Source organism: Egretta garzetta, unplaced genomic scaffold (genome assembly GCF_000687185.1).
Source record: "Egretta garzetta isolate BGI_Z169 unplaced genomic scaffold, ASM68718v1 scaffold156, whole genome shotgun sequence".
Taxonomy (NCBI): domain Eukaryota; kingdom Metazoa; phylum Chordata; class Aves; order Pelecaniformes; family Ardeidae; genus Egretta; species Egretta garzetta.
In genome coordinates, this window is record NW_009260125.1 from 2,205,776 (window position 1) to 2,230,624 (window position 24,849).

At 36.2% G+C, this 24,849-nt stretch overlaps 1 protein-coding gene across 1 annotated transcript in view; it reads left to right on the forward strand.

Annotated features, from left to right (window-relative positions):
• Positions 1 to 24,849, forward strand: part of KMT2E (lysine methyltransferase 2E (inactive)) — a 62,953-nt gene that overhangs the window by 22,533 nt on the left and 15,571 nt on the right. Inside the window, exons 3-16 of the mRNA XM_035896872.1 lie at positions 3,256 to 3,367; positions 3,718 to 3,947; positions 5,807 to 5,887; positions 6,916 to 6,974; positions 11,262 to 11,434; positions 12,547 to 12,585; positions 14,196 to 14,408; positions 15,788 to 15,918; positions 16,952 to 17,069; positions 17,244 to 17,353; positions 18,928 to 19,189; positions 20,908 to 21,006; positions 22,887 to 23,051; positions 24,089 to 24,397. Coding sequence (XP_035752765.1) covers positions 3,256 to 3,367; positions 3,718 to 3,947; positions 5,807 to 5,887; positions 6,916 to 6,974; positions 11,262 to 11,434; positions 12,547 to 12,585; positions 14,196 to 14,408; positions 15,788 to 15,918; positions 16,952 to 17,069; positions 17,244 to 17,353; positions 18,928 to 19,189; positions 20,908 to 21,006; positions 22,887 to 23,051; positions 24,089 to 24,397 — 2,101 coding nt within the window. The remainder of the gene's footprint in view (positions 1 to 3,255; positions 3,368 to 3,717; positions 3,948 to 5,806; positions 5,888 to 6,915; positions 6,975 to 11,261; positions 11,435 to 12,546; positions 12,586 to 14,195; positions 14,409 to 15,787; positions 15,919 to 16,951; positions 17,070 to 17,243; positions 17,354 to 18,927; positions 19,190 to 20,907; positions 21,007 to 22,886; positions 23,052 to 24,088; positions 24,398 to 24,849) is intronic.

The window sequence follows — 24,849 nt, forward strand, 5'->3', positions numbered from 1 at the left end:
GCTTTAATCGGCTGTACAATTAAATATTTTACCAAGAGGTATTCCTTGAAAAAAACTCTCTAATACAGAGATGCTTATTTGAGAAGGCAGCCTTGACCTTTGGACAAGTGATGGTATAGAGGCTGTGTTTCCTGTTTAAGGTCAGGGTCATGCACATGGTGGGCAGAAGAGGGATAACAGGAATTCGGTGAAGTGCATATTAAAGTGTTGGCAGATCTGTCTGCCAAAATTAGAAGGCTGGCCATAGTTCTGTGGAGAAATGATACTCATTCTGTACTGCGTATGGGATGAATATCACTTTTCTATTGACTGGAAAGGAAACCCATGATGAACTTCTAGCTTCAGTGAATGCTCCACCACCTCCCTCCCATGTTTCTCAGTCTCTTCCACACTGTTTCCCACCCCAGTCTATCATTTGAGGGGATAAATGGAGCAGTAACAGTTACATTCAAAGCTCTGGTGAGCATCTGTTATAATTTAAAGAAGTATCTGTGGCCCCCCTGGATAAGCATTTGAAAAAACTTTGCTGAAAGCTGATACTATTCTAATTTTGTGTTTATCTTAAAGCTTTATTAAGACAAAGATTTAACTACGGTTGTGTCTCACCTAACTTTCTCCCACCCTTTTCTGGCTTTCCTTGCTCAAGTAAAACTGTGCTTTTTCCTTTTTAACCCTGTACTCTGAATCTGTTTTATGAGTCTTAAAATAGTGGGGGATAAAACATTTGTTTTCTGGTTGGGTGTTGATTGTTGGGGTGGGTTGTTGGGTTTTTTTGTTTGGTGTTTTTTTTTTTTTTTTTTTTTTTTGAAAGCTTAATGTTTCTGCTTCCCACAACTCTTATGCCTCTAAATATTAAACTTCATTCTCTTTTTAATTTTTGTTGTCGATGAAATATGCACGACTTCTCTTTTTAGGACATTTCTATTCTAGTGTCTTTCACTGAATGCTCCCATGTTGAAGTAGCAGGTATTTAGGTTGTGATAATATTTATTTTTAATGAAGGAAACTCTCCTAAATTAATTGTGGCATTGCTGAAGGATGGATTGTACCTGAATTACCCCATGCCTGGTCCTGTATTACTAAGCCTACCTGCTCTGAAAACTGAGTTATTTTCCACATGCTGAAGGAAACATAGACCTAGGTTGAGCATTGAACACATAGTGGGTAAGAGAAACTGTGTTTGTCCCATTCAATAAATATTGAAGAATAGCAGTAGAAGCAATACAGTGGTCAAGACCCTCCTGAACTGGGGAAAGAGAAGCTAATTTCTGTCCTAGCTACGATGGATGGATAGTCAAAGCCTCATTCATTGGCATTTTGATTGGCTAGATAGTCAGAAGGATTAGCTGGATGACATTAATGGTGTATGTTTACTGCACAAATGCATTATGTCAGTAAATAGGTGAAGGCAAATCTGTTGAAAAGGCACAGCTTTTACAACTTTTGTCTTTTTCTTTTATTCGTGGGTCTTACGAAACTGGCAAATTCTGAGCTGCTTCTAGAAGATAATTCCAACAAACTCTGAATAAAATTATTTTAAAGTTAAGTGGTGTAAAGAGAGTAAATGAGGATTTTTCTGGGTTTATGAGGTTGAAGGGTTATGAAGGGTAAGTGTTGTCAGAGTTGGGTTTTGTCTCATACTAGTCAGAAGTTTTATTTCTGATGCTAGTGCTTCACATGATTTGTGCACTCGCATGTTTGCTCACTCTAAAATAATGCAGCTGGTGACTGTTAGATGTTAATGTTTTAAAGAAGATGTCTTTTCTTTGGACTCTAGAAACTGAAGTCTTCACTCAGTAGTGTTTTTAACTAGTTTTCTTTTTAAACAATTTCATCATGTAGTAACCTCACATGAGGAAAAGCTAATAAGAAATGGGCCACCAAAAACGGTAGTAGGACACTTTCAAGTATACACAAAACTGTATGTTGTTTTCAGAAAGCTAGTGATTATTTATATTCTTACGGAAAATGTTACCAACAAACGTAAAGTGTTGGTGCCCTTATAAATCAAATTAATACCACTTCATGACATAACAAAAAAGTCATGTCTTAATGTCTAAGAAAAAAACACTGATACCTATTTTAATTTAAGATTCAGAATACCAACTTTATTTAAAAAATCAGTTCAAGGAATTGCCAAATATTTGTGATGGAAAGTAGACTTCATGTGTAATAAAACTAATTTTAGACAAGTGAACCAGGCTTGATTTGTGATGTGAGTCAAAAGCCACTTCAGTTTCAAGATACTGATATTTTGCCCAGCAACCAAACAACCCCCCAAAAAAACCCAACAAAAAAACCCAAACCCAAACCAACAAAACTTCGGGAAACTCTGGGTTCATTTCAAGTTTGTCCTAGTGTGATTGAATGTACATGGTGGGCTGCAAAAAGTACAAGGTACCGACTATGCTTGTATGTACGTGTGAATGTAACTGCTGAGGAAAGGTAATGAAGGTATAATTCCTTGTGCTCAAAAAGATCTTCCTATTTTAGTATTCCTTTATCCTGTCTTTCACATGGTTTTGTGCATATAAACCATAGCCGTGTATTAAAGAAGGTGCTGCCTTTCACTACAAAATCTTCTCTTGCAAATTTTTATCTTTTTTTTTTTCCTCATTTAAAGATAAATTGATAAACTTCCCTTTTTAGATAGGTTTGTCCTACATATGATTTCCATTTGTAGAAACGGTACTCTGCTGTGTGGAGTAGTGGTCCATGTGGGTGGTGGCAGGTGGAGCACTAGCATTACCGCTAGATGTCATTGCAGAATTGAACAGGGTTGGCGGTAGTGCAGGGCCCTGTTGGTTTGCAGCTCTGAATTACTGCCTCTATCTTATGTGATAATTAAGCTGAAGTCCTTTTTGTGGCTTCTGTTATAACGATAGAATTGAGCATACGGACTGATGACTCCCTGACAAGGTGTGTAACACGCTTTTCTGTCCCAGATTTGCAGCTTATGTCAACGTGATTCAGCATGCACTTTTTTGAGAAAAAAAAAATTGTAACTCTACAGAGGCATAAGTTCTCTGCCACTCTAGAAGCTTCACTTTAAATGAAAGAAGAGGGTTGAGTTTGCTTTTTTTTTTTAATTGGGGTGAGGGGGCAGTTGGGGCTGTGTGAGTTTGTTCTCCCCCCTCCTCCTTTAAACAGGAACACCAGGCAATTATTTAGAAGTTGTGCAACAAGTACTTGTAATTTCTTAATATAAATTATGTATTAATCATATTTACTCTTCTTCTGTCTTTTGCCTTGCAGACCAGAATCTGTAGAAGCTAGCCCTGTGGTAGTTGAAAAATCGAACAGTTATCCACACCAGTTGTATACCAGCAGCTCGCATTCACACAGTTACATTGGTTTGCCCTATGCAGTAAGTTCCGTGCTAAGTATTCTATATAAAATAAATCATGTAAAATCTGCTGTTCTTAACTGGAAAAACTCTGATTCATGCTTGCATTTTTATAGCTTATTGGGAGTTGAGTAAGGTGACTAAAGATGGTTGATTAGAAGCATAATACAGAACATAGTGTACTTAACATGTAGGACATAGTTGAGAAGGTAAAAAACAAGAATGTGCCATGACAGAACAAAATTTTAAATTATCACTAAAAAATAAGTCTCTGAAATTCTTTACGAAGTGAATTCTTAAGCTTTGGCTTGAGTAACCATCAGTACATGAACATTCAAGAGCTATAACTTAATCTTTCAACAAAAATCTAGGACCATAACTATGGTGCTCGGCCTCCTCCAACGCCTCCAGCTTCTCCTCCTCCATCAGTGCTTATAAGCAAGAATGAAGTAGGCATATTTACCACTCCCAACTTTGATGAAACCTCCAGTGCTACTACCATCAGTACGTCAGAGGATGGAAGCTATGGAACTGATATTACCAGATGCATTTGTGGCTTTACACATGATGATGGATATATGATCTGTTGTGACAAATGCAGGTAATGAATATTAAATGAATTTAAAATGTAAAAATTACTTAAATATTCAAGCTGCACTGAAAGTAAGTGTAACTAAGTGGTGTTTTAATTATGTTGAGTCATAGGAAATTTCTTTCCATCAAAAGTGTTTGAAGGTTGTATGGCTTTCTAATATGCAAGGTAGTTAGTTAAGGCCAGTGAGTATTGTATATACTTTATTCCAGTCTCTCTTGACTACTTGTTAATTTGTTTGCGCCTTTACTTGTGCATTGTTGCTTAATAAGGGTATATTGTTTTCCTATCTAAAAAGGAAATCTTGTTGGTATTTTGGCTGAGTTATATGTTAGTATGGAGAAATAAAGCCCCAGGAATTGGTTCTTAACTTGCATGTACTGAGTAATAAAGCATCTTGGTAAATTACGTATATGTAAATCAAGTAACTTGCAGGTTGCAAAATAATCTGAAAGAAACTTCTTGAATATTTGTTCCTCTGCATGATCTTTCTGATAACAACTCTTCAATTTTCAAAGGACATAGTTTTAAAGAATTTTAATAACTATGAAAAGACTAACCTAGATTCTTACTGGAGAAGCTGAAGTTAAATGTTTAAACTTGTGTTCGTGCTTAAGCACCTACTTGATCATAATAAAATAAGTGGGTGCTATTAAGTACTTGGACTTGGAAAAAAGAGCTTAGAAATTTTTAGAGCTGATACAATTAACAGGAGAAGACCAAAACTCATGTTTCTGGACTTACTCAGTATTAGCCTGTATTTTTACATTCAGTACACTTAACGAATGCTGCTGAATTTATTAAGACTGTTGTGTATTTCTGAAATGATTGTTACTGCTAATCAAAGCATTAATTTGAGCTCTATTCCTCTGCTTATGTAACAAGCCTGCTATTAATTTTTTATGGTCCTTGATTCTGATAACCTTTTCCCTTATTTGGAAATGTATTTAGATGTTTTTTCAGCTATAAAAGAGCTGTGGCAGTCACCAGTTAGATAGAGTCTGCTTCTTTTGAAGAAGAAATTCTCTGTGAGGTGTTGGAGAGAGTTGTGATAAATTCACAAGTGGGAAGATAACAACCGTTCCTGTGTCCCAGTTCCTTCTGGCAATGTAGGGATGAGCATAAACTACTGTCCTAGGTTAGCTTTCAGTCTAGTAAGCAGCCTGTCTTCCCTGACTGTTGGAAGTAGTTAAAACTCTTCCTATGCTGCACAACAGTGCTACCAGTCATGTGGGGGGGGTGTAAAAAAAAACAAACCAAAAAAACCCAAAAACGCAACCAACAAAAACAAAACAACAACAACAAAAAAAAAACCCACAACAAACCACCCGAACCCCCCCCAATCATATATATATTTTAATAGAACACATCTAAGTAAATAAACCCATATATTTGTATATATATTTAAATATAAAAATAAAAATATTTTCTGTATATATTTATAAAAGGAAATGGAATCCTTCTGTTTAAAAACAAAACTACTGTTACTACGTAAAGTTTAAGTCTTGTTGCTGAAGGTATTTGTCTCCGTCTTGTTCTCTATTGTGATAATTTACCATTTTTTATTTCCAGTGTTAGAGAAAAATTTCCAAGAGGGAAAGTGAGTCTAAAGAAGCAGAGAGACACCGAGAGACAGCCACAAGATTGGAATTACAGTGATCAGTGGAATAGAAAATCAGCTAGCAGAGTGGTGGCGAAGACAGTGATTGAGATGTAGTTTTAGGCAGTATTCAATCTGAGTAAAGATCATGATGAAAAAAAGAATGGCTCGCGCTCTCTGTGTTTGTGTGTGTGTGGTATGCACACAATTTTTAAAATTGTACCTAAAATAAAAAGGTTTTTTCTTTTTTTTTTTTTTTTTTTTTAAGTGTCTGGCAGCACATTGACTGCATGGGGATTGACAGGCAGCATATTCCTGACATATATCTATGTGAACGTTGTCAACCAAGGTGAGCAGTTTGGCTGATTTTGAACTCTAAATAACTAGATTTAGTAGAGAATAACCAAGGGATAAAACTGAGACTGCATGGCGTAATCCTGACAATTCTAGTTAAAGGAGCTACATTTCCGAGGCAGGTGATCTTACCAGTATCCATTCCCTTGTTCACAGTAGTCACTGTTTCACCTCACTAGGCAGCTGGGATAAACCCTTGAAACACTTACCGAAATAGCAGTGATTCCTGGATCCTTTCTCAGGCTGACCAATACACAGACAATCCATTCCACATTTCATTTTGTGGCTGTCATACATTGAGAACCCTTAACCAGCAGTGTTTTCAGGTCGGCTGCCCACAACAGTATTTCTGTATCTTCTGGTTTTGTGGCCCCATTCCGAGACACTGCAGTGCTCACTTAGATTTCTTGCTCTGGAGCGAGTGTTTGTATGCCCCCGCTCAAACTTGAAGTCATACAACATGACAAAGAGGGCATTTTGTTCTGCCTGTGTGGTAGGTAGATTATACCTGACTGTCATCATAGTTGTTCTGTGATGCAGAGTATAAAACACTGCCTCTTACTTACTTTGCAGATTGTTATTAAACAGTGAATAAAAGACATGCGTGTCCAGAACATTTTAATTACCGATAGATGATGCTTTGATTTCTGAGTAGTTTGGACCTTGTTGTCATAGAATATTTGTTTTGTATTGTACTGTTGACAATTGTTTTCAAGAATCTGTAGTAAAACAGTTTAATGCCTGTTTATCTATAACCCATGGACCAACTGTCAGTCTTCCTTCTGAGATAACAAGTTACGTTATGTTTTCAAGTGATTTGGGGTACTTTTATGTGCTTTGCATTAAAATGGAATGGAACAGTGCACAACTGATGTTTTCCAAGTATCTAAACATTCAGGTAGTCTACTGTTTATTCTGTAATAATCAATGGAAAATGGTAACTATGAAAAGGTCTGTTTTAATACTTAGATGCATTGATGCATAAGTATGAAGAATGGAATAAAATTTATTTTTTAATTTCAGGAGTCTAGATAAAGAAAGGGCAGTGCTGTTGCAACGAAGGAAAAGGGAAAATATGTCAGGTGAGTAAAGCTGAAAGATTTTTCCTTAGTAAAGGTAATAAACTAAGTATATATTGACTGTATAGGCTTGAGGGTGTATACACAGTTCCTGCAATTTTGATAGCCTTCAGTGTATAAGGTTTGGTAAATCAATGCCTTTTACTTGACTTTATCATTACTAAGATAACATTATATCAGAAACTGTTGCAGTTCCGTATGTCTTATTAAAGGTTGTTACCACTGCCTTTTTTTTATCATTGTGGAATAAATCAGTCTCTCTGAACACTGTTAAAGTTTCATAACTAGCTTTTATAATAACTAGCCTACTTTGAGTAAGCTACTGAAGATAAGATGGAAAAGGTTCAGGTTTCTTTGGTGATAAGAGAAGGTTACTAAGTCTACTTCCTTTTTGGAAAAAAATTATTTCACAGCTCTGTCATTTTTTCCTTCGTAGTATAGACTATTTATATCCTCATACTAATCTCTTGAAACTATTCCATTGCAGGTGATAATCCTGTCTCTAAGAATTACATAATTGAGATTTAAAACAATCTAGCGTAGTTTTGAGAGGGAATCCTAATTCTGATTTATTGGCTGTAGATTTGGGTGTGTGTATTGGTTATGTTTTTGGGTTTGTTTTGACGATGAGAAAAATTGCTAAACTTGGGTAATAAAATTATATGAGGCTATTTTTGGCCTTTGGTAGCCAGATGAGGCTTGTAGTGCAAGTACCTATTTTAGTCTCTCTATTCTATGAAATTAGCTCTCCTGCTGTTCATAGAATTTCAAAACCCAGCAGGCCTAACTTGTCGGGAGTTCTGTCCAGCCGCTACCAAAATGTGTTGTGGGTTTCTTGATTGACAGGTGATACTTTCAAGCTCTGTGACAAAAGTCATAATTTGGGAGAAAGTCATCCTCCTAAACTTAACATGTTTTATTTCAAATCATGTCTCTGAAGTACTGCAGTATGTGCAAGTGTGTCTGAGGATTTCTTTAAAAAAGACCATGTAGATAATAAGGTCCTGCTGCCTACTTTATATGCCTTCAGAAAATTCTGAAGTGTGTGGTGTGGCTTGATAGCAATTCTTGGTGCGGTTGATGCTTTCTGCTGTCCAGTGCTGAGCTGCCCTAAGTCCGTTAAAGGCATTGATGACTTATTTAGGACACCAAAATCATTTTTTTGTTTTGTCTGTTTTCATTTTAACAGTAGCAAACTTACTTTATAAAGTCTTGGTTGACCTGTCAGATAGTACACATTTTCTTTTTATTTAAAATTAGTATTTGCTTATTGTATTAAAATAATAGATCAAGTGCATTTATAATTCATTTTGAGTTAGTGAGTTCACTGAGTGGTATGATACTGTGAGAATGAACTTGAATTTAAATACAGGACAAGTGAAGTTGATGGTAAAGTCATCTCAGGATTTGTAGCCACTGTATCTGATCATTTACTATAATAGTCAAAATCTTAACAGGAGCTGAAGAGATTTTACTTTTGAAGTTAGTGTTCAGCCCTCCTTAATTCTGATGATCAGTCTTTTAAACCTGCTCTATGCATTCAATAAGAAAATAAATGCTAAATGGTAAATCTTGTGTATCAAAACAGACTAAAAACAAAGATAAATTCTAATCCTGCTTAGACTAATACTCAGTTGAAGTGCAATGTTAATTACTATGATTTATAATACATAACCTGAAATAAATGTATGTTTGCATCTCTAGTTAGTTTTCATTTAATCAATACATTTGCTTGTCTAAATGTGCTTTTTGTATGTTGACTGATACTACATGGTTCAATCAGACTTAAAGTAATTCTGGGTAAGAACCATCTTACCATGAGACATCAATAAAAATGACCAAGTTTCATAGATGATTCCAAGTAGGAAAAGGAAAAGTGACATGAATTTCAATGTTTCTGTTAAACATTTAAGTTTTCAACAGCAGCAGAATGTTACTTGTAACTTAGTAATAAGTTGCAGGTGTTTGATTAAAGGCATTATTTGGATGTTCTTTGAGATAGAATATACTTTGGCTTTTTTTTAGGCTTACATATTACAGGGCTAGATATGAGAGTACAGTATAATGTTTTGTATTGTAAAGATCTCTAAAGAGTTGCTGCTTTAGCCATGTTGCATGCAGAGTTAAAACAGTGAGGAGCAAGTAGTAGATCAGTTGGTTTGCCTCAGGAAGAGAGCTTTTAAGTGAACATTTCACAAAATACAAAATTTGATGAGATTCTTAAACTTCTGTGCATAACCACATCACCTTTTTTCCTGGCAGCATTTATAGCCCATTGTTCTGAGGCCTGTGGTTGTATGTGGTGGTGTTGGTTTTGTTGTTCTGGTATAAAAGTGTAATTCTGATGCAGCTTTCTGTGCATTGGATTGCTTACTGTGATTGAGAGGAGTGAGCACCTTTGTTAAGCCCCTAGTCAATTGTGTCCTAGATGCTTCAGGTTTAGGGGGGTTTTTTTGTTGGTTTTTGGGGGCATTTTTGTTGTTTGTTGGTGTGGGGTGGGGTGAGGTGAAGATACAGTATCTGGAAGTGTAACTTGTTTGAGGATGTTGCTTCAAGCTGTCTGGTCTTGAAATTGGTGCTGATGAAATCACTTGCTGCTTATGGGGAAATTGAGTCTGAGCCCATAACTACTTGTAAAATTTGAAGAGTTTCTATCTTGCCTTCCAAGATGCAAAATCCTGCCTTCATGTGCTTTACTGAGGCTCTCCAAAGTGAAAGCAGGTTATGTAGGTTAGGAAGGAGTGTCTCAAAACAACTCTCTGTAATTACAGGTTCGGTTGAGGTAATTATTCTTTACAGTAAGTTAGGGCACAGTGTAGACAACAATATTAAAATGTTGCTTCCCTAAGGAAGACAGTGTTTTGAGGGGGATTGGGGTCGGGGGAGGTGTTTGGCTGTGATGTAATAATTCTGTAGGCACTCGTGTGAGGATTATGAACGAAATTATTTCAAGAGGGCCCTGGGATTTCATTTCTCAGTTGCTGATTATTCTGTTATTCGTGTGCCTTTGATTTACACATTTCTTCTTTCTGTGTGGGTTTTTTAATGCTAGTTCAGAAAATAGTTCCAGCAGAGATGTAAACAAATTCAGAAAACATCAGCTCCTAATATATACTTATGTGCCTCATAAACTACTCAAAAGAACTACCAAGATGGTAAAATTGGACTGCTTACTATGCACAGAAGAATGCTGTTAAGGAATGTTGTGAGCAAGAAAAAATCCAGAGTAACCAGTAGCTGGAGTTCTTTCTTTAGTAAAGAAGGTGTCAATTAGGACCGTTGAGTTCACTGATTAAGGCAACATCCTTCTGAGCTCAGAAGGAATGTTTTCTCTGTTCTCCTTAAGTATTTGTAAAGCCTGCTTCTAAGCAGTTTCAGAAAAAGTCTTGCTTAATGTGAAGTGTATTTACTGAAGGCAGAACATGTGGAAAGGATGCTAAAATCTGAGAAGTCTGTACTGAGCACATGTGAACAGCAGTCTCCTATCTATATGCACCATCTCTCTTCGAATCCTCCCCATACTTCACAGCCTTTCATCTTGACAGAACTAGGGTAATCCTGTTTCAGGTCAGGAAATGTATTTGTCTGACATAATTGCTGATGTATGCTAAGTTTGGGCTTTGGCTTTTAGGTCTGCGGGTGCACAGTACAACGAAAAAATATCTGTTGGTCTGTGTGTGATCTTGTTTTAATGGGTAAAATAGACTTCACTTTCTCTTCCCTGAGAAGCAAAATGTTATTGTTAGGGGATTTTCAGGAGAGAAGGCTTTTGGCTAAATTGACATATTTACCCTGAAAAAGGCACATGACACTGCAAATTGAAGCTGAAATAGTTGATTACAACTTACACATGACTGATTAATATGGCTTCACAAGAAATGCTGGGCAGTCATTAATTTTAATCCCTTCTAGAATACAGTCATCTGAGAGAGTCCTAAAGCCATATTACACGTAAAAGCTATATATAAGGGAATGAGTTAACAAATAGCTTTTTTTAGCATTTTTGTTTGATTCTAATTTTGCTTATAGTGGAATATAATATAATTCCATTCAAAGAATGGAATTAATCTGGTATCTTTTTCTTACCTGGCATTACAAACATCTGTTACTTACCAGCTGCTCATTGGTCATTCACTCTCATAATGTTGCAACTGTTGGTGAATTTCGCATGTGAGTGCTTGGAGGCACTTGTCAGTACGCATTTTTGTTTTTTAAAAGCAGGTGTAGAGTAAGTAGTGAATGTTCTTTCTACAGTATTTTAATTGTTTACAGAATGTCTTTGTTTTAAAGATGGGGATACCAGCGCAACAGAGAGTGGTGATGAAGTTCCTGTGGAACTGTATACTGCTTTTCAACATACACCAACTACAATTACTTTAACTGCTACAAGAGTTACAAAAGTCAATGATAAAAAAAGGAAAAAAAGTGGAGAGAAAGAACAGAACATAGCAAAATGTAAAAAAGTAAGTGAATGTAATTTCTCTTTTTATTACTCTGTTTTATAAACTATAGCTGTGACATCTCTTACTAAGAGACTGGTTTCAAAAAACAGGCTGTTTTCTGAGGAATTGCATTTACTGGACCACCTGATACAGTTCGAGGTGGGGCAGAACAGGCTTTAGATACCCAAAGAAGAATTCTGTGTCTGAAAGTCTTCAGTTGTGGTTTTAAGTTCAGAAATGTTTCCTGTCAGTTGTCCGGATGTGACTTCTTGCCCATTTATTTGAGTTGAAATGTGTGGAAGTGTGCTGTCAGAAAGTTAGTTACTAAACTGCTTTGGTAAACAGGATAAGGACGTTATACTGTTTAGCTACAGGTGTAAACAATAAAATATACGTGAAGACAAATGTAGTATATGTGAAGAAGTAAAGTACATGGAATTTCCTAAACTAATGAGTTCCTTTCTGCAGTTTAGTTTCACTGGCTTGGATGAGAATTGTGTCCTTTAAAACCAGAAGTCAGAATTAGTTACCAATATCTTTTTGGACATCTTGAGTAAAATGTTGCCTTCTGAATTAATGGTTCTGAATATAAATTTACTACCATGTATTCTTCTGTTATCTCCTAACATTGCGTGAGATGATTTAAAGAATGAGGTCTTGTTGTAGAATGACGAACTTTCAAAAGTTAACATTATAGGACATCTGTGACACCTGCTTCCTGCTCCCCTCTTTCCACAAACAGTGTGGTGAAGATGTGGGCAATTTACAGATTTACCTGATAAATACGGGGTGTCCGTAACTAACTTCTCGGTTACTTTGCCTTGAATTCTGAAATTATAGAGAGTCACTTTGTATTATGGGAGAAAGATAAGGGTACCTGGACTACTAGCTCTGACATCCAGTATGCACTTAGCTTGGAATGCTGAATTGGTTTTTTTAAGATAAATTTTGTGAGATGTAAACTGTTGCCTTCTGGAGATTTTGTCGTCCTTTGTTCTGTATCATTGTCTTGCATGTTTTATTGAGAATGGTCCACATTGAAAAGCTGTCAATTTATTAATAGATTTTAAATTCCTTAAGAGATTTTGTATTTCCTCCAAAGAATATAAATACCTGATTTATTTTTTTTTCAGGCATTTCGAGAAGGATCCAGGAAATCTTCACGAGTAAAGGTAATGTGATTTTGTTTGTGCTGTGTTTTAAACTTTATTGTACATTACTGAAGTAATACAGAGCATCAAGAGTGCAATAGAGGCTGTACATTAAGCACTAAAATACTGTTGATAACTAATGTACTACATACACATCATAGTAATTAAGGTATGAGCATTACATCTTTATGTCCTGCAAAGTTAACGGAAATTGTATAGTGTAAATTTCTGTCCTGAGAATACTTGGTTTTCAAGAGCCAGTGGAGGAATTAGGGCTTGTTTGTGCTATGCAGGAGAGTGAAGTTGAGTGCACTCCTCATTTGAACTTAGTACCTCCAGCTTTTCATAGCTCTAAGCAGCAAAAAAATGAAATGGGTATATTACATTTGAAAGCTAAAGTAGTGATTTTGTTCTGTCATATCTCCATGTATTCATCTGGTGGGACTCCACTCACGAGTGCTGGCACAGTTTAATGAATCATGTTAGGGTGCCTGCCTTGTAAGATTTAAATGTTACAGCAGTCTTTAAATTTTCTGAGAGATAAAAATATACATGGTGTTAAAACTAGGTATTTCTCATAGTTTATTCATCCTTGATATATAAATCCAAGTGGGACTCAATTTACACTTCAGATGTGTAAGATGTGACTTGCCAATAGTGAAGACAGAATTGAGAAAAAAAAAAATCTTGTTTTGTGCTTTTTGAATATGGTGTTTGTATGGTTCCATTGTGTGTTTTCATGGGTTTCTTAGCGTTGCACCTTCTTTTAATGCTGTTTTTGTGTGTGGTTCTCCTGATGCACGAAAGAAATCTAATTGGTAACAGGTAAATCGAATTGCTGAACTACTTGCTGTTATATTAATGTTTAATAGTGTCTCTGCTCAGGTGGATAGAAAAGGGAGCATTGGTTGGCTGCTGCTGTCCGTAAGGAGCATTGGTTGGCTGCAGCCTGGCTGCTGCTTGTGAGGTCTGGAGGTACAACGGCACTTTCTTTAAAAGTGAAAGGGTCTGAAGCACTGCAGAAGAAAATTGTTTAGTGAGGAGCAGATAAGGGGAGAAAAATGACCTGTGCAAAGCCTGTAACATTGCATCACAACCTTAATGTGGTAGGTGTAGAATTAGTAAAGTTTGGTAAGATGTGAAGTGGAAAAAAGATACAGCATGACCCTTGAAGTTGAAAGGGGAAAATCAAATCTGCGTTATAGGGTGGAAGGTGGAGGTGTTTGTATTTGGATATGTTCACAAAAGTTGAGTAGGAAGGGAGATTGACTCTCCAACTCCTGCCCTCACAGATTCATGATGCAGTGCAGTTGTGGGAGGAAACAATGCCAGTCTCCATTCTCATCCCACTAAAAGCTAGAATCCCTATTGAAGAGGGACTATATTCCCGAACTTGAGTGATACTTACGAAATTGTAGAATTTATAAGAGGACAAATGTAATGCTACTGAATTAAACTAAATGCTTTTAAGTAATGCAGAATTTTATACTGGACTTCCTAAAATGAAAAACACCTTAAATCAATGACATATCTCTGCCCTTCATTTTGTGTCTTGTTGCAGACTTTTTTTTTTATTTTATTTTATTATCTTTCTTACCTTGTAATATCTGGTCACTTACTTTAATTTTTAGGGCTCAGCTCCAGAGATTGATCCTACTGACAGTTCAAACTTTGGATGGGAAACTAAAATCAAGGCATGGATGGATCGTTATGAAGAAGCAAATAATAACCAGTACAGTGAGGGTGTCCAGAGGGAGGCACAAAAAATAGCTCTGAGATTAGGCAATGGAAATGACAAAAAAGAAGTCAGCACCAGCAATCTGATTTTCAAACCTCCAGTAGAGGTAATGAGCTGTGCCATGTTGTGTTACTGCATGCTGGTTTTGTGCCATGACAAAGATATCCATTTAGATGCCTTTAACAAAAAAAAAAGGGACTTCACATTCATTTTCTGTATCTTGTCTCACCAGATCTAAGCGTCAGTTTTAACAGCTTTTTCAGAATTTGTAATTGATTTTCATACATCCTGTATCACCCCTGATTATGTTTACACTTGCATATCAGTTCTCATAAAAATAACAAAGGTGCCAGCCTTAGCCTGAACATTGGATTGTCCTTAGACTGTGTTTTATGGTGGGCATAATGCAGTAAACTTTGCTACTGCTGTTTCTCTGCTCTGTGAGGAGTATCAGGAGTGGTTAGAGTAGATAGAAGCGTTGAAGTTGGAATCTTTTTTTCTGCTTTGCATATCAACATGTTAATTGTCCACACTTTTCTTAATATATGGTAAGTCTGGTGTTCAGGTAGAATAGAATTTAATTTACCAGTTCATGAAGGATGTTTCTGATGGTAGGTGATGTTCTGATACTGATTTATTTTTTACTCTTGTGATTGTGTAATTTCTATTTTATTAAGAAATTGTGCAATGTCTTTTTCTATCCTTAACATCAGTTAATTAGCCTAAAATCAAAGCCATGTAACAGACATTAGCATTTTGTAGCAGAAATCTGAGGAGTGGTTACTGTAGCAGATTAATGGAAGCATCTTTGCTTCTTTTCCTCAAAGACCATCATGGCATATGGGGCACCCTCCTTAGAGGAATATCCCTGCTTACAGAGCCTTTTGCCTACATAGAGGCTACTTCCTTTTTGATTGGCGATGGCAGTTATGAGAGGTGTGAGTTCACTAATTGTCAGGGTATGTATTGGTTTTTAATTAAAAGCCATCCTTCCATCTAAAGATACAAAAATAAGAAATTTGGAAACTCTCTCAGGACTCTTCTTACTGTTTTGTTATTTTCCTGTTCTGTTTTCTTGAATGTATCATGAACGTCCTTTTTATGTTTGCATGTTTTGTTTGAAGGAACTGAAGCCTTTTGGAAGTGTTATGCAAATCAGTGCAGCCATTTGTCCTAGTAGTGGTGAGAGTTAAGTGCACTGAGGGATATAGTACTTGAATTGTGAGAACGTGAATATTGTTGGGTTTTAGCCATGTACTGGAGGAGTAGGGCTAAAGCATTCCTTAAATCAATTTCATAACTAGTTGCATTGGTAGGGGAACAGGACACTTTTGATCAAATCAGTCTGGAGACTCGATTGCAAAAAGAAGGGGGTTTTTAGTTCATATAGAATTGTTTCATAGTTGTGAAAGTATAATCTGCTGTTAATAGTAATGGAAAAATGGTAGAAAAAGATACTTCATAAATGAACTTATGTCTTTATAGAGTTACGTGCAAAAAAACAAGAAAATTCTAAAAGCTGCCAAAGACTTGCCTCCTGATGCACTTATTATTGAATACAGAGGAAAGTTCATGCTGAGAGAACAATTTGAAGCTAATGGATATTTCTTTAAAAGGTTTGTTTATTCCAAATGTTTTAATAAAGTAACTTTTAAAATGCTGTTTTGTCAAACTCTTGCCTCAAGTACAAGTGGATCTTAGTTACCAGCAGTGTCTTGCATTTCACTGTTGTCTGATTAAAAATAATTGCAGTTGGAATCTGGTCTCCCCCTTCTTTTCTGGATATCCTTACAGATCTGCTCAGGAGTTAGTTTCCTTTTTCTTTGCTCTTCCTTGGTTATGGGATTCCTGCATTTTCAGTTGGGTAGTTGTGGACCTTTAACCACAGATTGGCAGGTTCTACCACACTAAAATAATTTGGAAGGTAATGGCAAAGACATTCTCTTTTGTGAGAGAAATAGATTTAAGTCCTTTCAGGCCAAGAACAGAATTGGACACAGGTCAACGTGGGGCCTTTTTACTGCCAGAATTTAGTTGATTAAGTTACTGAGCAATGCGTGACCACTTCCTTCTTCCTGTGGATGACTGAAAAGTGCTGCCATTAACTGCACAGACACACCTACCTGGGAAATTGCAAGAAGCCTGTGGGAGAGAACGTGGAGCTTTTGCTCAGTAAAGATAGGTTCCCTGGCACTTGTAATAGCAGAATTTAACGCATGTCTTGGCAAAGCACTTAATGCTCCCTTGTTGTTTTATTCCATTTTTCAATATGATTCTATGAGGCACCTAAATTTCTACCCAAGTTTCATTTTGGACCTGCCATAAGAAAAGTTTAAGAAAGATGAAGAATCTTTAATTTGTGTCTTCCATGTCTAGTGCTTCCCTGTTACTGTTCCTCACTTTAGATCCTAATCAGAACAATTACATTCAGGGCTGTAACTCAAACTTATGGTATTCTGAGAATACATTTGAAGAACATACCAATTAGAATAATGAAGCTTGAATACAAATGTGTCATTCTCAGATTAACCCACAAATTTGGTGTATCATGCCAAACACACATGTTACAGAGCTATCTAATGTGAAAAATAAGTGATACTTAACATATATAAAAGTGATAAAACTCTGGTTTTCCTGTATCTTTTTCAGGCCATACCCATTTGTTTTGTTTTATTCCAAATTCCATGGGCTAGAAATGTGTGTTGATGCAAGGACTTTTGGAAATGAAGCTCGATTCATCAGGCGTTCATGTACACCAAATGCGGAGGTGAGCATATATGTGATGTTAAATTAAGTTTTATTTACTTAGAAGTCCCTTTCTCCTTGAGTTTTACAACTGATAATTTGAGTAATCCCTACAACTTCTATACAGCTACTTTTTTTAAAAAAAAGAAAACCCAAAGTAATTCATGATAATATAATAATGTTCTCTTGAATATAGGTGAGACATGTAATTGAAGATGGAACAATTCATCTTTATATTTACTCCATCCATAATATTTCAAAGGGAGCAGAGATTACTATAGCATTTGATTTTGATTATGGAAATTGGTAAGTATTTCAGCATGCTGTACATCTAATGATTATTAAGTTATGTTGCGATTCAGAATGACTTTGTTTTTATGAGTCACTTTCTTGCATGCTTTAATAACATAGGGCTCCTTAAGCATTGTATTTATAAGGAATAGTGTGTGTGTGGGCAGGGTTTCTTCTGTGTTTTTATTACTGCACATATGTTGCTAATTTCAGCAATGTTGCAATTACTTATAAATGATGTGGAAAAGATACAAGCCTAGATGAATATGAATAAAGATGTACTATAAAAATTTATCATATATAGGTGTCCCATAGTGTCTGGAGAGTAGAGGGAAGAAAATTAGCTCTACTCGATAATGCCCCATTTATTTCAGAGTGCCTCTGTAGTATAACTTCAGGAAGAGAGTGTCTGTGGAATTTAGTTACAAATCATGTTTGTTTAATGTGTGATTAAGAATGTTCAAATACACTGAATACTTAGTGCCTTAGATTCTATAACCTATTACACATTTTCCTGACTACAATTGCTGCTCCTTTGATGAACTGGGGAAAGGTCTGATAAGCTGTTGCCATTATCTGTAAGCATCGTTTTGAAATGGCAAAGGAAATAATCACTTAAGTTCCACTCAGTTACGTAGGAACTGTTATTCAAACACCTCTTTGAAATCTGATGGCAAAATAAGGCCTTTGAGTGATATAATATAGTAATGATTTCTCTTGGGTAGTAGGAAATGTTCTAGGGTGTAGGTACATTGTGCAGGAACATCTAGGCTAATACTGACATTGGAAATTGAAGCATTGAGGAGCCTCTTTCTGTATGTGCCCTTGGTCAGGTCCAGAAGCAGTCCAACTGTTTCACGTCTTGCTACACCAAGGTAATACACTTTTCTGTGGTCTGCTTATAAGTCAGCTTGGGTGCAGTAATGTGCCTTCACTACTTCTGGACCTGAACTAGTTATGTCCATAGTGTACTACCTGTTTTAATCAACTTGGGTTCAGACTAGCTTGAGATACCTTGCACTGTTAAGTGTTGTAGAGTACTTTTACATCCCTCACGTGAAGGCAACCTGAGAAATTGCCTGGTTAATAGGTTTTTTAGGTTTTATTATTTACTCTTTTAAAAGCATGTAGTTTTTGTGTTTAGCACCTGCAGCTGACAGCCTGTGTGAGTTGAATGTGTTTACAGTTCCTATGTATCCAAGTGGAAGTTAAAATTGGGCAAAGTGACTCTTTAATTCTTTCCAGTGTGCTCATTCTGTGTCTACTGTCTTTGCATAAAGCAAGAACTCTCCTCCCATGCATCTGTTAATTTCTTTAATGTGGTGGTTTTATTTCCACCCAGATATATTGAGGTTTTAGATGTCTTCTGTCCTTTAAGCAAATTCTGTTAACCAGTAGATGAGATTTTTGAATTGTAGCAATGTTGTATATCTTGGTGAAAACCTGAGTTAGCGGCTTTTAATATGATTGGTTTGCCTCATAGCAGATGTTTAATGTGAAATGAATCAGCTTGTGTGATTTAGTATTGAAAAGTCTTATTGCTGTACAGCCTAATCAAAATATGCATTCTTGCATTTAATTACTTCTAGTAAATACAAAGTGGATTGTGCTTGCCTCAAAGAAAATCCTGAATGTCCAGTTCTCAGACGTTCTGAGCCTACAGAAAACATCAATACTGGATATGAAACCAGAAGGAAAAAGGGAAAGAAAGAGAAAGATGTCTCAAGAGAAAAGGAGACTCAAAACCAGAACATCACATTGGACTGTGAAGGAGCAGCCACCAAAATGAAAATCGCAGAAAATAAACAGAGGAAGCTCTCTCCCCTCAGGCTGTCCATTTCTAATAATCAGGTATTGACACAAAGATGATCAGAAAGAAAAGCTTTTAAACACAATTACTTACTCTCCTTTTGTAGCTACTAAAGGAATTTTAACAAGTCACTGAAAAGGGATATGGAGATTTATCAAAAATCTTAATAATGGATAAGTTGTTTAGAATTTTTTATACTATTTTCAGTTTTCCTTAATCATAGAGTAGTTTGGGTTGGAAGGAACCTTTGAATGTCATCTAGTCCAACCCCCCTGCAGTGAGCAGGGACATCTTCAACTGGATCAGACTGCTCAGAGCCCCATCCAACCTGGCCTTGAATGTTTCCAGGGTGGGGCCTCCACCACCTTTCTGGGCAATCAGTTCCAGTGTTTCACCACCCTCATCATAAAAAAATGTCTTCCTATCTTTTCTTTCTTTTGGGGGATCATCTTACATGATGGGTTTTGATGATAATTTAGGAGCAGAGAGAAAGGAATTACTCTGGGAGGGAGCCATTTCCAAGTTCTTAATCTTTTAACATCACTTAGGAGTGAAGGAAGTAGGGTGAAAAATTAGCATATTGGTCCCCAATTTTCATAAGATGATCAAATTGTTCTGGGGTTTCAGTAGCTAAACAGCTTCAAAGTGCTTGGAAGTCCAGAAGGCACGGCATGTGACTTACAAGTTATGATCTCTAGGGGCAACACAAACTTTTTTATCTTAAGTGATTTTTTTTGTTTGTGTTTTGTTTTTAACAAGTGATAGCTGGTATTTGGAACTTTCTCCTGAGCTTTTTAACATAATATACAGTGCTTATATTGAACAGTCACAGGAGAATGTGTATCTTTTTTTTCCAAAACTGAACTTGAAACAGTAGGAATTGAGAAGAAGAAAGTTGTTGAAATACGTATCTGAACATAGAAGCCAGCCAATTAATAGCTTTTTTTTTTCCTGGGGTGAAATACAGAATGCATATGGGAAAATGTAAATGTAATTTTAAAACAAAAGTTAAAAAACCCTTTGTCTAGTCCTTTATGTGAAAGTGAAATTGCATATAGGACTAATGAACACTTAACTCTTTTTCAAAGTTGCTGTTCCATGGGTTTTTTTGTTTGGGGTTCCCCTCCCTCCCAAAAACCCCCCCGAAAATATTATTAGTTAGCTAACTCTTGTGTTTTTCTATGGTGTGGCACTGTCATTAATTCTATAGTGAGAGTTTAAATGGAAATGTGACTTAATAGAGGTTTGTCACACTCAGAAGTATATTCTCTGTAATTGTCTGTTAACATCTCCTTTGACATTCACTCTGTTTCACTAAAACTAATGCTTTTTTTTTTATGGGTGTGTAATGTACAGCTCCTAATTCTTTAACTGATTATAAAGTAGCTAGATCAGTGGCCAGTGTTAGTGCCCAAAAGTTTATATTGGTTTGGAGGCTTAATTCTGATGTTTTTTGGGGGGTGGGTGTTGGGGGGTGGGGTTGGAACCCCAAAATTTCAGTAAGCTTAGTATGCTAATGAAAAAAATATACAGATATGTATAAGCTAAGAATGGAAAAGACCTAGTCAGGTGATGATATTTACAGGTTTATACAAAGGTACAAGTGGATATTAGGGGGTTTTACATTTTTGTCTTGATTTATTGGCTTGGTTACTTTTGATGTAGCGATCTGAGGATTCTTAGTTCTGTGTAGCTCTTAGTTTTCCCTAGTTTGCAAGAGTAGTAGAGCTTCTGTAAAGCAGTCATTTCCGTCTTGCAGGAGCCAGATTTTATTGATGATATAGAAGAAAAAACTCCCATTAGCAATGAAGTAGAAATGGAATCAGAGGAGCAGATTGCAGAAAGGAAAAGGAAGATGGTAAGTTGGGAAGCAAGTAGCTGCCTAAAGTTGTCACTAAGGCTTAGTGACACTTGCTCTTCCCATGCTAATTGCTGCCTTTTTGTAGGCTTGTAGAATCTGAATATATGTGAAGTCAGATCCTTATGTGAACGTCAACTTAAAATGCAAGGCTTGCTATTTGAGAGCACTTCATCTGGCTTGATCATTGCTTTCTAACAAAAATCTGCTTTTATCTTCAAACATACATGATTTTCTATTGCCTTTACAAAAAGACATTGTAGAAATCATCTAGATTTTATTTTCTTCACTCTTTATTATTGCATATTCTTTGTAATGGCTATTTTATAGATAGTATCTGGAGTCGGGATTTTTGCCTGTCTGATATTTTTTTTTTTTTTTTTGAGTTTCCAACTTACAAAGCCTCAGAAATCCTAATTTTCAGAGGTTGGTAGAACGGTGTCACGAAAAATGGCCTTTTAAGATGTCCTTTTCTTGTTAGGCATTCAAAATGTGAAATACTTGAAATTACTAGTGAAATCAAAATCTTGGCCAAGTTGTATGATGAAATACTAATACTCGGAACTTTCATTTTATTGTTTGTGCTCACTTCTGATAAGTGGAGTTCAAGGTGGCACCAAAACTGTTTGCATCTGCCTGGACCTTAAAAAAAAAAAATAAAGGGGGATGGGGTATACATTCCTTTTGGTCAGTATGTTCTACAACTCCATCAGTAGCAAAATTGATGAGACTTGGGTTGATTAGACATCAGAAAGGAAAATCTGCTCAAGCAAAATGTATGTTTTAATATGAAATCTGAAGAACGACAGCATGAGCTCTAATATTAACATACAACAGTGTATTCTGCTTTTTAGGAATGATTCCTATCAAACACTGTTGGATGTATTAGTTTTGCTCCAGAGGGTGTGCTGGCTTTTTTGGTGGTGGGGGGCACTTTACACTTGTATTCTTACTGAAACAAAGCTCTCTGTGAAACCTAGTTACAGCAGAGGTGCTGGAATAGTTAAAAGTTGTAATTATTACTGCAGCTCCATTATAAGCATTGCAAATAACTGCAACTTTGCCTGTATTTTACTAAGCAAACAGAGGCAGATTCGGTGGCAAACCAAAACTGGGTTCCTCATTCACTCACATGAGCAATATATTTGCGGGTATTCTTCCTTTGATATAAACACATTGTTGCTATCAATGCAGTGTTGAGCTGCAAGCTTTTTTTTTTTTTTTTTAAAGTTTGTAATAGAAGTCCCCAGTTCTGCCACCCCTCTATTGTCTTAATTAGAGCTCTGTGCAGATGAAGAGATATGCCTCTGTACAGCACTGGGACCTGAATTACAGATAGACAGAAAAATTAGCTTCTCTGTGTGACTTAATGTTATCTTATTTTGAAATAGTGATTCTTGGATGGTGATTGTATGTTTTGATGTAGTCTGTGACACTTGGAAAATTGGGTCAGGTGATAATGGAGCTTTCCATTGTTTCATACATGTATTAGTATTTCATGTCTTTCTGGTCATTAGTGTTCCATTGTTTTTAAATGCTATACATGCAAGTAAGTGGCTCCAGGGCTATGTGTTCTTTTTTTGCTAATAGGCCAGTGATTTACTAGTAAATCACTATTTTTATCAAGTTTTTAAATCCAAAGCAGGATCCTCTTCTTGTTTGTCAGGGTTAGTATGAATGCAAGCCTTTCTTCTGTAACAATTGCAGTCATTGTAACATCTCCCTTTCCTCTGAGCTTTCGCTGAAATTGATCTGCATGTCAACACATAGTGATGGTATTCTGAAGTACTTAAAAAAAAAAAAAGTGTTTATGTATTTATGTATGTGAAAGATTATGACTGAAACTTGATCATTATTATTATTATTATTAAATCTATCAGACAAGAGAAGAACGGAAAATGGAAGCTATCCTGCAAGCTTTTGCCAGACTAGAAAAAAGAGAAAAAAGAAGAGAACAGGCTTTGGAAAGAATCAGCACAGCAAAAACTGAGGTTAAAGCAGAATGCAAGGAAGCACAGATTCTCAATGATGCTGAATTTATCCAGGTAGCTATCTGGTACTTTTTTAAAGCTAGCTTTCAACATAGCATATTTTATTGCTTTGGATGTCAAGCTGCACTTTTAAGATGTATGAAATTATGAAATACTTTTTTTTTTTTTTCTTTTACCCCTCTGAACTAAAAATATGTTTGACCAAAACCTATGTAGTTCTATGACATTGTACTACGTTAGCTCCTGATTTTTTTTTTCAAGTAAATATGTATAGAACTCGTTTATAAGGAATTTCAGTTCAATTAGTTTATGTAAATGTGCACACACACCCCCCAGCTGTATTAATTCAGTGTCTCTTTGAAGTTCAGGATGGGAGGTGTTTACTGATGCTTACTTCAGCCACAGGAGGCAGCTTTCCTTAGGCACCCTCTGTAACCAGTGGAGAACAACTTGCTTCTTTAGTGGGTTATTCAGGAACAGATTATAATCCTTCCCTCTATTTTAAAGGAAAGGAATTATTAAGGCATACTTTGTCCTGGGTTCTTGCAGGTGGTACTTAATGTTTCATAGACAATTTCTTAACTCTGTTGTTGCTGGATGCTAGTATGCTTCTTACCTTGCAAATATTCCTACAAATTCTCAGTATAGGCTGTTTCCCTGCATAGTATCTGTCAGCATGCTGTTAAGTACCTTTTGTGAGAATGCTAAACACTTAGTAAACTATAAATTACAAAAAAATTATTGAAGTGAAAGACATCATGATGGAAGCAGCTGATGTCTAGCTTATGGATGAATGAATGTGGTATGGCAGTTCTTACACAAATCCGTGGTGATCTGACCAGTGACTGGTGTGTGTGAATACTCTGCCAGTGATGTATCAGGTACTTGGGAAGAAAATACAGAAATTATGATGTCTGCCTGGAAGAAGGTTAGAAGTATTATCTCTGAAGTATTTTATTTCTAACAACAAAAATGAGATTAGAGGCTTTTGGGACCTGTAAAGGAAGGCGGAATTGAGTTTTTGTTTTAAGAGAGATAGGTAGCTTTATATGTGCATGGGATCTGTTTACTAGACTTCTATTTTGTATCAGGAACAAGCAAAAGAAGAAACTGCCACCAAGCCTACCCCAGCCAAAGTTAATAGAGCTAAACAGAGAAAAAGCTTCTCACGAAGTAGAACTCACATTGGACAACAACGTAGACGACACAGAACTGTCAGCATGTGTTCAGATATCCAGCCATCTTCTCCTGACGTGGAAGTAACCTCACAACAAAATGAAACTGAGAATGCTGCACTGGTAGCTGAGCCTGAAACAGAAACTGTCGTTACAGAAATGGTTACTGAAACAGAAGCTCCAGCACTTAATAAATGCCCTACTAAGTATCCTAAAACGAAGAAGGTATGTCTCTTCAGGGATGGGGAGAAGAGGATGGTCTTCAACAGAGTTTTAAAAAATTTTAGACTGCTGTATCAGTATGCAACTATATATAGATTTTTTTTTTTAAAAAAAAATGTTGACTCATTTCTTTAAAAATCACCATTACGTAGCCACTTACTGGTAATAAATTAAGAGGTTAAAAAAGGTATGTGTAACATCTGTTGGTAGAAGTTATTTTGGATTTTAAGAGACTTCCAAAATACATCTTTCAGAACAGTTTTGGAACAAATGTTTTCTGGGGGAAGTAGTTTCTAAATGGACTGAAATATACACATAACCAAAACTTAATTAAAGCTGTTAATTTAAAGCAGGGGGAGGAAAGAAAAAGTTGCCTTTCCATCCTCTGTTCATCATATGCTTTAGAAGGTATCTTAATGGTAGCAAACAGAATATCTCAAAGGAAATCATTAACT